Source organism: Ovis canadensis, chromosome 18 (genome assembly GCF_042477335.2).
Source record: "Ovis canadensis isolate MfBH-ARS-UI-01 breed Bighorn chromosome 18, ARS-UI_OviCan_v2, whole genome shotgun sequence".
NCBI classification, from domain to species: domain Eukaryota; kingdom Metazoa; phylum Chordata; class Mammalia; order Artiodactyla; family Bovidae; genus Ovis; species Ovis canadensis.
Window position 1 is genome coordinate 48,057,063 of NC_091262.1, and position 12,249 is coordinate 48,069,311.

The 12,249-nt window shown below is 55.7% G+C and overlaps 1 protein-coding gene and 1 long non-coding RNA gene across 4 annotated transcripts in view; one reads left to right on the top strand and one right to left on the bottom strand.

Annotated features, from left to right (window-relative positions):
* Positions 1-3,096: 3,096 nt before the first annotated feature.
* PML (PML nuclear body scaffold) overlaps positions 3,097-12,249 on the bottom strand; it is a 53,080-nt gene continuing 43,927 nt past the window's right edge. For 2 of the 3 annotated variants that reach the window (XR_011250319.1, XM_069559632.1), the window contains 2 exons: positions 6,669-6,819; positions 3,097-5,644 (listed from right to left, as the gene is read on the bottom strand). Coding sequence is in view for 2 of the 3 variants with exons in the window: in XM_069559632.1 (XP_069415733.1) it covers positions 4,866-5,644; positions 6,669-6,819 (930 nt within the window). In the remaining variant the exon portion in view is untranslated. The remainder of the gene's footprint in view (positions 5,645-6,668; positions 6,820-12,249) is intronic. The other variant, XM_069559634.1, reaches the window with a different exon arrangement.
* Positions 6,721-8,194, top strand: LOC138423578 (uncharacterized). Its single transcript, XR_011250320.1, has 2 exons — positions 6,721-6,843; positions 7,476-8,194. It is a non-coding gene; the product is annotated as an uncharacterized lncRNA (long non-coding RNA).

Sequence of the window (12,249 nt, forward strand, 5' to 3'; positions counted from 1 at the left end):
AAGCAAGTATTAAAATTTCATGGGAGAGAGTCTCAACTAGGAAAAAACATTGTCTAAGAAGGCTCCTTGGGGGTGGGGGGTGTCAGGCAATAATGGGGAAAGAAATTGGAGAAGCAGGGTCCTTAAAGACAAAAATAGAATTAGGATAAGTTCAAATTCTGGGACCCTGGGACCAGAAGGTTTTGGTGTGAGTTTTCTGGGCCTTTTGCATCGTGTGAGATCAAACAGCCCAGGAGGGCACCGGAAGGAGAGGGTGGAAACCCCCACAAATGCCTGGCAAGGCACCTGGCAGTGTGGGCTACAGAAGGCGCCAGTGTAGACACAGCCTCCCTGTGGGGCAAATCCCGACCCTGCCACATTCAAGTTCAATGACCTGGAGCAAGGTACTCGGCCTCCCTGCCTCAGCCCCCATCCCAGGTCCAGAATAGAATGGGGACAATAATGTAAACTGCATAGGGTGTCTGGGGAGACTAGATACGGCTAGCTCTGCTGAGTGAGAAAAGAGTGTCCAGCACGAAGTCACCTTTCAGTCATGTTAGTTGGGAGCTTTATTCACCTGATTGTCCCAGGCACTCACACACTGGATGGTCATTGTGTCCTCCCCAGGGTTCAGTGAGCTCAGGTGGAATCCCTGCTGGATGCTTCTAGAAGAGCATGACTACACTTAGCCACCGAACACGGATATGACGCAGCAACAGAGCAACAGCAAACCCAGTATTTCCCCAGATTAAGTCTTCCACGTCCACTGCCACAGGTTTTGCTGTTCCTGTGTTCCTTCTGAGCTTGTAGTTACTTCATGCTGCTGCTGCTAAGTCGCTTCAGTCGTGTCCGACTCTGTGCGACCCCATGGACTGCAGCCTACCAGGGTCCTCCGTCCACGGGATTTTCCAGGCAAGAGTACTGGAGTGGGGTGCCATTGCCTTCTCCGAGTTACTTCATAGTTGTCCTTAAATCAGACCTTTAAAGAATTCTCTTTTAGCATCATTCTGAGCAGCCAGATTCCAGAAATCAGGGCATTGATGCGCTGGTTATATATTTTCTGATAGATGTTAAAATAAACATAAAGTTATCAACACGTTAAAAATGTTTCTCCATGCACCATCTACTTAAAGATACCTGCCACGCAACCGGCGGTACGCGTGGCGCTTTGGAAAAGATGCTGCCATCCCAAGCCTGAACCCACAATCTGCTCCTCCCGGTCCGCGAGGAGCCGCAGCCTCAGCACCGGGTTCAGTGGGGCTGCAGCGCCCTCTGCTGGCCAGTCTGGGAGCCGCTCCGGCTCGACTCCCCTTCCGCCTGGGCTGGAGCCACCAGGGGGGACTCTCTCCGACTGGACGTTTGTTGTCCCTAGCGATGTGGTTTTCCTTCGTTGTGAGGGGTGAAGAGAAGTGAGAAAGGACCCCCTTGCTCCAGGTGTAGGGGCTGGGGCACTTGGGGTGCAAGGTGGAGACCCGCCTGAGGTCGGAGATGGTGAGTATAGGGTGGGGGCTAGGCCTCGGGCAGGTGCGGGGTGAAGGGTCAACTCCGAGTTGCGGAGGATTGTCAAGGATGGGACTTAGGGATCGGAGTGATCTAGGATAGATGTTAACGGCGGGGCCGGCCAGGGCTGGATGAGAGGAGGGTGCAGCTCAGGGGAACAGCAGCGCCCGGCGGTGAAGCAGTGGCTTGGGAGTTGGGCAGGTAAAAGGCAGGGCAAGGTTGAGGTGAAAGTGGTGAGACTTGCAGGTGACATTCCTGGGGGTGTCAGTGAGCTCCTGGGCCTCAGAACACGGCCCTAGAGTTGGGGAGGGTTGGGCAGGGCCCAGATGGCTGTTTTCAGCTCCAGGTCTGTGTGGTTGAAACCTCCCATCTGGGTGTTTAGGGGGCACAAAGCCACCCACTGCTCAACCACTCCAAGGCAGACTCCCTGGCTCTCCTTCCTGGGACCCAGGACCAGCACACCCCACCCCAACCCCACTCCTTAGTTGTCTGCTCCATCCCAGAGCTTGTTCTTCATCCCCCTGAAGACAAGCCTAAGTCCTTTGTTTACTAAGATCCAGTATCTGTTTATTTTTCCATTGTTTATAAAGCAATAACACTGTCATCTTGTTTGTTGCTAAGATCAGATCTTATGTTTGTGCAATTCTTCATACACTAAAAGGCTATTTTCACAAACGTCTCCTTACTGGTTCACACAAGATTCTATGAGATTAAAAAAAAGACCCATCTTATACCATTTTACAGACTCAGAGCCTGGACATCAGTGAGCTTGATGCATCAGACCAGAGTCAGGGGCTACCGAGTGAGGACTGAAACTCTGTGCCCTGGCTTCTAGCCCAGCAAGCTTGTGGTTCATTGACATAGGTAAACCTGAGATCGATTCAGAGATTCAAAGCACAGGAGAAGTATCTGGATTTGCCATTAGAGACCTGGGCTTCCCAGGTGGCACTGCTGGTAAAGAACCTGCCTGCCAGTGAGGAGATGCAAGAGACACGGGTTCGATCTCTAGGCCGGGAAGATCGCCTGGAGAAAGAAATGGCAACCCACTCCAGTATTCTTACCTGGAAAATTCTATGGTCAGAGGAGCCTGGTGGGTTAGTCTATGGGGCCACAAAAAGTCGGACATGAGTGAGTGAGACAGGTAGGTGAGGCTAAGGATGGGGGTACTGATCAAATCACATTACCTGGGTCCTCACCCAGGCCAGGGGGGGACTAATTCCTACAGTGCCCGTGCCAAGGGAACCCATGCAGGTACCAGTGAGAACTCTGCCAGGGTACAAAGTTACCCAGCAGGAGGCAGACGTAAAGTCCCTGGTCTCTCTGGTCCCTGACTCCCCCTAGGGGGTGATTCTTGAAACTGGTGCTTCTTTCCCTCCACGTGGTTACCCGCCTTGGAGATGATCCCAGACAGGTCCGCCCTGGTCTCCCCACTTAGAACAGGGGCTCATATCCTTGAGACCCTCAGCACTGAGCAACGAGGGGTTCTCAGCTCTGTTGAGTCCTGAGAGATGCCCTCACAAAGAACAGCTATGCCAGCAAGCTCCCCCTTTACCAGGCAAGAGACTGCTCAGGACTCCTGGGGTGGGTTGGGCAGAGTCTGTGATTGGCGCACCAGGCTTTGAAGATTCACATCTTTATTAAAGGCTATGACAGTGGCAAGAGGGCTGAACAGTCCTTCGCTATAACAAATGTGATCAACTCCATCTGAAGGAAGAAAGCCTTGTGGGGCTGGGCTTGGAGCTGGAAATCAGCAGGTTCAGTCTTGCGGTGGGGCTGGGGGGAAGATACAGTGAGGAGGGGCCCAAGTCCTGCCCTGCTGCCACCAAGATGGTCATCACAGGCAGACTGAGGCTCCAGCCCCCTCCTCCCCTCACCCAGCCGCCAGTTTTACTGAGCTTCAGAGCCAGCACTCTCACATGGCAACCAGTTCCTATGTGATCCCTCTGTGGGTCTTCAGGGTTCCCAGTGGATGGGGGCAGGGGTGTGGGCACACAGCCTTCACGCGTGTGAAAGCTGAGGCCATGGGGGTATCCCCAGGATCAGGGCGTCAAGGAAGAGGGATGGCAGAGGGGCTGAGGGGAAGGGGCAGTGGTTCCACTATGAGATGAGACCACCAGCCTGTGTCCTGCTCAAGTTTGGGGGCCTTAGTTAGCTTAGGGTTGGGGCCAAGGGCTCAAGAATGAAAACCTCCTTCACCACTGCCCCAGAGGCCTGCTGCTCATTCCTAAAACCCCAGAATGGTGGGGCTAGATGGGAGCTCTGGGACCACGCAGGCTAACCAGCCCATTTTATAGGTGGGGACGTGGGGGCTCAGGAAGGGGCCCTTTCCTGGGTCCCACTCAGCGCACAGTCAGGGCCAGGACTTTCTCTGCTGCTCCACACTGCTTCTCCTGGAAGGGCAGTCTATCAGAGCAATGGTGCTGAAACCTGGTGGGCCTCAGAATCATCTGGAGAACCTGCTAAAGCAGCCTGCTGGGCCCCACCCTAGAGATTCCCATGCTGCAGGTCGCTGGACTCCACTGAGAGCAGTGCTGGGTTGGAGGTCACACCTTGGGAGGCCTTGGGGCAGGTAGTGGCGTTGCAGAGAGCCAGAAGGGCCCAGTGTGGCCAGCAGGAGGGAACCAGGCTTGGAAGGTCATGTCTGGAAGCAGGGGGCGGCAGGGGGCGGCAGGGGGCGGCAGGGGGCGGCAGGGGGCGGCAGGGGGCGGCAGGGGGCGGCAGGGGGCGGCAGGGGGCGGCAGGGGGCGGCAGGGGTGGCAGGGAGCGGCAGGCCCTGTCTCCGCTGAGAGGAGGCCCTTGGGGGGTGAGAATGCCCCAGAGCGGACGTGAACTGGGCTGGCCTCCGGGCAGGCAAAGGCTGGAAGAACCCAAACCCCCAGGGAAGGTTTGGTTTGAAAGGCACTTTGGTACCCGTGGGGCCCCTGGTGGTGTAGGCAGTGTCTGTGGGTGCTGTCAGCAGGGCCCCTGGGGCCATGCCAGTGCTCAGGGAGGAGCAGTAAGGGACCCTCCGGAAGCTGGGCTCGGTTGGCTGGGGCAATATGGGGGCTGCTTCGAGAGCCCAGCAGCCAGCCCTTCTTCATCAGGGACCCTGCCCTGCCCCCGCTTCTGGCTCCCGGAGTGGGAGGCTCAGGGGATCTTCGAGCTAACTCACGGTGCTCCCAAGGCCGCCCGGGGATCTTGTGGCCCCCATCGGGTGGTTGCTTGGCCTTGGAACCTTCTCTGTGGAATTTTTAGAGAGGTGGAATTTGGTCCCGGAGAAGGAGAACTGATTCTGGACCAAATGACAAGGGAGATAGCTGGACCTGGGGATGCTGTGGTGGGCAGGGGCTCTCAGGGACCCCATCTCTCTCTGTCCCCAGAGAGTCTGAGCCAGTCAGCCCCTCCCCTCAGGTCTGCTGCGTAGCCCTTTCTGCCAAGCTGTGGCCAGCCGGAGGGGCAGCGACGCCTCCTGCCCCTGCCGAGGCCGGCTCCCCCAGCAGGCCTTCGAAGTAGGTGCCCAGAGACTGCAGGTCGAGTGCAGGCTGAGACGACGTGGGAGTCTGGAGGCTCAGGAAGCGGTTGTACCTCTTCAGGCCACCCTGGGGGTCATGGTGGTGTGCGGTCAGCAGCTCTATGAAGGTGACCTTGTGCAGGGCCAGCAAGCGGGCCTCGGCCCGGGGCAGGATGGCTGCCCGCACCAGGGGCTGCAGGGATGAGAAGCACTGCAGGCTGCTGAAGGGGTGGATGTGCGGGGCCAGCTGGGGGCCGGGGGACACCTCGAGGAGTCGGCACAGGTCGCGCATGGCCAGCACGGCCGCGAGGGCGCTGCGTTCGCTCATGTTTCTTGCCAGGTAGGTCTTGGCCAGGCTCTTGAGTTTGAAGCTGCTGGCCCCCGGCACGCACTCCCGGATGAGGGGCAGGGTGGCCAGGAAGCCTGAGATGGACTTCTGGAACTTCCCCAGCATGTTCATCTCCTCCAGGGCCTGGAAGAAGCTGGGGAGACTGGGTCCCCACAGCTTATAGCAGGCCAGGATGGGCTGGTGCATGCTCGCCAGGAAGTACAGGAAGTGCTGCAGTCCCACCTCTAGGGAGACAGCCTTGGAGTACACGTTGAGCGCCTCGGGCTGGATGAGCGCGCGGAACTGGCTTTCCTGGTTCACGGCTGCCAGCTGGCTAATCTTCTGGGCTGGGCAGGAGAGAATGGCAGCGTGAGGCCTCAAGGGCATGGCGGGGGGCACCAACCCCACCATTCAGAGACCCCACCTTGGGGCCTGATGGCAGGAATCAAGCATCAGCCTCAAACGCAGCTCTGACCCTGGCTCCAATAGGGATGGGGGTCAGAAGGGGAGGTAGGGCTGCCCTCCAGGGCCCCTTCCTCCCCTGCCGGGAGTCCTGCTCCCCCCTGCCCTGCCACCTTCTGGAATCCACCAAACCCTTTCACTCCAGTCTGTCTGCTGCCAGCCTCCACCCACCTACCCTAGGGATCCCTCACTGCTTCAGCCTAGCCCTCCACTCCCTTTCCCCCCGACCTCCAACCCCATCAGTCACATAGTTAAGGCCCCCAGCCATCAGAGCGCTGGGTCAGAAAGCACATTTGCCCAATCCACTCCATTCAGAGCATGGTCCCGAATCTTCCAGTGAGGTCTGCAAATGGCTTCCCTGTCCTGTGAAATACCCGCTGTTTGTGTCTCCCTGGGCTGACCCCACGCTGAGCCCAGGCAACTGGATGGGACCTAGCCTCCCGCAGGGCTAGGGTAAGCACCGCGAATTTGAGGGAGAAGGGGTCACATCTCTCTGTGACCTTGGCTCTGTTGGCCGCCCCCTGCAGCAACCTTGGAAAGAATGGGCCCTGTACTCAGCCTAAGGCTGTGTTTGGATTGCTGGTGTCACCTCAGCAACTTTAAGGTTGCGTTTCTGTTTACAAGTGTGTTCCCAAGGCTCCCTAATGGAAGCACCAGTCAGGGAGGGACTCATGGAGGTGCCTGCCTCATGCCTTCAGGCCCTGGTCAAAGCAGACGTCCTTATTCAGAGAACCAAGTGCAAACACCTGAGAGGCCCCGGGAGGTGCGGTGCTCTGACCACCCTCTGGCTGCAACCTCTGGCCACAGCTCAGGGCTCTCCCGAGCTCACAGATGGCTCTGCCTGCACTTATCCTGGGGACTTAGGGACTGAGCAAGAAAGGGTTGAGGGGTGGCCACCGGAGAACCCACTTTCATTGTCAATCTTGAGGTCAAAGAAAACCAGGGGCTTGTCTTCCACCAGGGAGTTGGAGGGGCCGTCGTCCAGGACTCCGAGGGAGCTGGGGCCCTCCAGCTGGAGGTCACTGGACTCGCTGCTGTTGTCGGCCAGCTCTCGGGAGTCCTGCAACACAGAAGAAATCAACAGGTCAGGGGCTGTGGGGGCTGAAAGGGGGCAGTGGCCATGTGAGCTGGGTCCCTGGGAACAGGTGTGCATGCTGGTGTGTGCGTGACCGTGGGGTAGAGGGCGATGAGAGCGCGTGGATATGGGGGGGGTGGTCTGTGTGTGCCTCAGGGAGGGCCTGTTACTGGAAAAGGGAGGGGGCGTTTCCAAGCGAGTGCCTGAACGGGTGTGAATGTGCATATGCACGTGTGAGGGTCATGCGTGTGAACCAGGGCACGTGTGTCAGTGCGTGAGTAGGATGGGATCATGGGGGGAAGTGTGAGTGTGAAAAAGTGTGGGAATGAATGCAAATATTGTGTGTGTGTGTGTGTATGGGGGGTGTGGGTTTGCGAGCCTGCGTTGACACACGTGTGTGTGCAAGTGTGATACTGTGTGGCTGAGTGTGCACATGGGTGAGCAGGGCTGGGGGGGTAGGCTCTGGGAAGGCGTCGGGGCCGAGGTGGGCAGGGCCGCGTGTGTCTGCTCCTTGCTTCAACTCCTTGAGCCGACTCAGAACAAACATCGTGAACTGGGGGGCGGTGGGGGAAGGAGTCCCATCTCGAACCTCAGGTGTTTCTCTGGAAGGGGCAGGATGCCTGGCTTTTCTTGTCCCCCAGGTGAGCTGAGGTCCCGGCACCCTGCACAAAGGAGAGGGGAGGGCCACCCGGCCCCTGGGATGCCGCCTCTACGGGGCACATGGCGCCTGGCTGTGAGAGTAGTGGAGAGAAGCAGGCTCAGACCTGGGAGCCCTCTGCCATTTGGCGTCCAGAAGACAGCTGCTTAGGCAAGCAGGCCGGGGCTCCGCCAGGCTGGGCACCTGAGGCTCTGTTCTCTGCAGCACCAAGGTGTGAACACTGTTGAAAGGCCCTGGGGGTGGGAGGGGCTCTAGCTGTAAGCGTTTAAACCCCAGGGGCTAGGGCGAAGGAGGGAGATAGAGCCTTTTGTAATATAGAGTTAATTGCTTATCATCTGCACACCAGGCAAAGCTAGGCTTTGGGGGCCCGCTCAGAACTTCCTGTGTCACCTGTGGATATTAACCAGACACCAGGGGGAATGGGTGTGGCCACTGACACAGGGCCTGCTGAGGGCACTGCTGGGACAGAGTCCAGAGCAGGCCCCAACCTTCCCCTCTGACAGACGGCCCCTGGTGGTTGATGGAGTTGGCCTCACCCAGGGCCTCTCTGAACTCTGACCTCTGGCTGTCGTCCCTGGCCTGGGGCAGAACTAGCCTTCTGTCTTCCGCCCTTCCACCAGGTGAAACCGCTGTTTTACTGAAACTTCAGCCAAGTGCAAAGTCTTTGCTAACCACAATTAAAATGTGCTGGGATTTTCCTTCGAGTGGCTGATTTTGGCTCTATTTGCATTTCATAGCCCTCTCCAACTTCCTCCTAGGCACTGATAAAAACAGACACTCCCTGAGTCCATATAGAGCTGGTTTGGCTTAAAGCACCCTGAGTTTTCTGGGACTTTATACCTGAAGCCCTACTGGGACAAAACATAGGCCTTGTGGACCAGTATCCTCGAGCTGGCCACGCATCCAAGGCTGGTTCGGCATGTCCTGCTGAGTCTCCGTCTTGCTGTCAGGGTTCCCTTGCCTCCCTGGAGTGAGCCTTCTCCAGGAGTCTTCTTTTTGAAGTTGCTAGAGCGCCGGCAGGAGACACCACCTTTTTCCGCCGTGGGAGAATCTCGTGGTTTCCTATCTCCAAGCTTCCAGTGCCTGTTCCGGCCACAAGGCAGGGGTGCTCTCACACTTGGGCTGGTGGAAACAGCTGCACTCCCCTTGCTGTGGCCTCCCCTGGGCTTCAGGTGAAGTGCCGTCCCCTTGGCCGAGTCTTCTCTGCCACCCACCGACATGGCCTTCCTCTCTTTGCTCCAAACTGCCAAAGCCTTCGCAGTGGCCCTGAGTGCTTCCGTCTGTCTTCCGGCACTGTCTCTTCAGGCTGGAAAGCCAGTGTCTTCTCTTCAGATAGTCCTTTCCAAGACTTGATCTCCCTGGAGAGCAGCATCTTTGAGCTAACTCCCCCATCTTTATACCAGGGTCACTTATGATAGCCACGAGACCCTCACTTTTTAAGAGCCTCCCATGGTCCTGGGGTCATTCTCTCTTTTATAGTCAAGGAAATATCCTTTGTCCTGAACTTGCTGAAGACCCTGCTGGCCCCCTTAATAAAAGAACACCCCTTTCCATCAAGTTGTCAAGGGAGGGAAGGCTGAATCTTCCAGCCCTGACTCCTTCCGCCCAGATTTCTCTTGCCCTTGGGGACAACCATAAAGTATGGCTACTCCACCGGGCTGGTCTCACAGGAATGCCTTCCACTGAACTCCAGCTAGCACTGCAAGCAGTTCCCCATCCCTGCCTTAAATCCCAGCAGTACAGCTGGGAAGTACTGACATTTAAAAAAGACTTTCCTAAAGACCCAGGGTTAACAGAATCAGCACAGCTGATTATCCAACTGATATCCAGCTCCGATGCTGAATATCTTTCTGTCCCTCTTCCACGCCCCCCACTGCCACTCCTCGGCCTCATTCCACAATCAGGATTAAGTGGGGGGTGGTGGTGGTGGAGCATGGAGCATAGAGGGGGAGAGTAGCAGAGATCTGAACCCAAGAATCCAGGAGAGGCCTTTTGTTGGAAAAAAGCTTGAGATTTCCTTGGAAGGGAAAGGAATGGCAGCAGAAAGAACCAGAGGAGGGGAGAGATCAGAGCCCTCATGTGAGGACTGGAAAGTGAAAAGTGAGAAAAGGCTTTGAGGGACCAGTGAGTAGGAGACGATGGTGGTGAGAATGAAGGGATGAAGGATTCAAGGAGTGTTGCTGTGAGGTATGAGTTGTATTCTCTGTAACAGTCTTTGAAAGATGACTGGTTAATGGACTGTGCTTCTTTGACTGCAAAACTGAGCCATGTGGGATCTGGGATATTTCTCAGGATACACAGGCAATCAGGATACATGTGCCATCGGGTTGAAGAGCTCAATTTCACTTATCTTCATCACAGTCAATTTAGCAGATTAACCACACCTCAACTTAACACAGCAGGTGTAATGGCCATACTGAGGTGCTCCGAGGAAGCCACTAGCTTCTCACCTTCCAAGAAACTGCTAGGAGGTTTATCTGGAAAGACCCAGCATCTCCCCTTCCCAACCTGGATCATATCCCAGCATGTATACATCACCTCTGTTCAAGGCTGATACATACACAAATGAGCAGCATTTCTTTCACACAGATATGCAATCGAATCCCTCAAGAGGAGAAGGGGGCGACAGAGGATGAGATGGTTGAATGGCATCAACAACTCAATGGACATGAGTTTGAGCAAAGGGAGATAGCAAAGGACAGGGAAGCCTGGTGTGCTGCAGTCCATGGGGTTGCAGAGTTAGACGTGACTTAGCGACTGAACAACACAACCTTGATTGTGCATAAGCAGTTTAAAAAAATCCTGATGTCCCGGCTGAGCCCCAGACCAATATAGTTAGACTCCCTGGGGGTGGGACTCAGGAATCTGTCCTTGGTAAAACCCCCAAGTGATAGCAGTGCGCAGCCAGGATTGGGAACAACTGTCCTAATTATGGATTCATTCCACGTTTGGGCATCAGCAAATCAGAAGCCAGGCTCTCTGCTATTCAACATTCTCACCTGAAGTATCTAATATTGACATTAATGCTAATCTAGAGGTCCTCGGCTCCTGAGGAACTTTCTCAGCACTTGAGCTTACAGTTGGGATCAGAATGGCCAGACACATGCATGCCTGTATTTTGCAGGCAGAAAACCCTAGCTCTTGCAAAGCCTGAAGGCCCCAGAGATACCGCACATGTTATCTGTTAACCCAGATGATCCCATTAGCCAGCCTGTGGTCCCTACGGCCCTCTGCCTCCTGCTCTGGCCCCTCTGCAGGCTCCAGGGGCCACGGCTCCCATCTTCTCAGCTGAGCACCTGTGTCTTTTTCTGAAGTGCACACTCACCACCACACATCCCTCCCCTGGGTCAGTTGCTCCCCTGGGCCTCCCTTCCACTGCTGGTCACCATGCACTTCTTCCGGGGGCTGCCCCCTCGGCAAGGCCACCTCCTGCTTCCACTTGGTCCTGTTGCTACCGGGAACTGGGGCATCTTCTGTTGCAAGAGTGGGTGAAGACATCTACCTTTTTCTCCTTTGGCTCTGTTGACACAGAGCCCGCAGTAGAGGTGTGGCTGACCCACCTCATTTTTAAGCACAGTCCTCACCACCATCAGACCTGGGACTCCCTCTCCACCCCAAGACTACAGCCCCACTGCCTCTCCCAGCAGGGGAGAGGTCTCCGACAGAACACCTGTGCTGCTCGAGCAGCCTCTCCCCAGCCCTGCCCACCACACCAGATCAGTGCCAGAGCCCCGACATGTCTGGATTCCAGCCATTGACACAGCTGCAGCCCAAGCTGGGGGCTTGCTTGCCCTGGTACACTTGGAAAACACAGTATCTTAGCAGGCCACTATTCCACAGCTCAGCAGGCAACATTCAAGAGATGTGAGTTCAACCCCTGGGTGGGGAAGCGCCCCTGGAAAAAGAAATGGCAACCCACTCCAGTATTCTTGCCTGGAGAATCCCATGGACAGAGGAGCCTGGTGAACTACAGTCCATGGGGTCACAAAGAGGTGGACACAACTGAAGCGACTAAGCAGGCATTCCGAAGCTCTCATACTTCGGAGGGGCAGGATGGATAAAGGCCACAGGGAGGGGAGGACGTGGGAGCCGGGAGCAACCTGCAGACATTGCCCTGCCCCCTCCTGCTAAGGAACTCTGGGAGCACCAGGGGTCTGGAAGGGGGCATGGCAGGTGGGTGAGAAATGCACCTACTTAGGAGGACCTAAATTGTTTGCTTTCTAAAAATTTTTTTTTTCCAATAAGTTTCAGACTCCTGTAATGGTTAATTTTAAAAACGTGTCTGAAGAACGCCCACACAAAAGCAGTGACCCTCTGGTTCTCTTGCCTCTAACCTGGTCTCCAAACATGAGCAGCTGCTTCTAATCATTTAATTCTTTGTAACCTGAAATGCACTTCTTCTTCCTGAGTTGATCAACCTCAGATAGCACCTAGTGGCTCCTTGCTACTGACAGCTAAGTACTAGTCTGACCCCCCATCCCCATGCCACCAAAATATTGCTGGTTTCAGTGCTTCCACCTGACTCTCACGAAGCCTGGCCATATTAACAGCATTCGAATCCTTTTCTTGCTCTTTCTTTCTCAGTCTTCTACTTCCATCCAGGGTTAACCTTGTTTTCATGTTATCAAGATTATGGGATAGAAAGAAGTAACCAGCTTTCTGAGGAATTTAGAACATGGTAAGATTCACAAAGTGACTGGCTCTAAGGAATAGTGAAAAGGGTGGGGGCACTCCTGGGCAGCTCTGGGGTCCCAGCT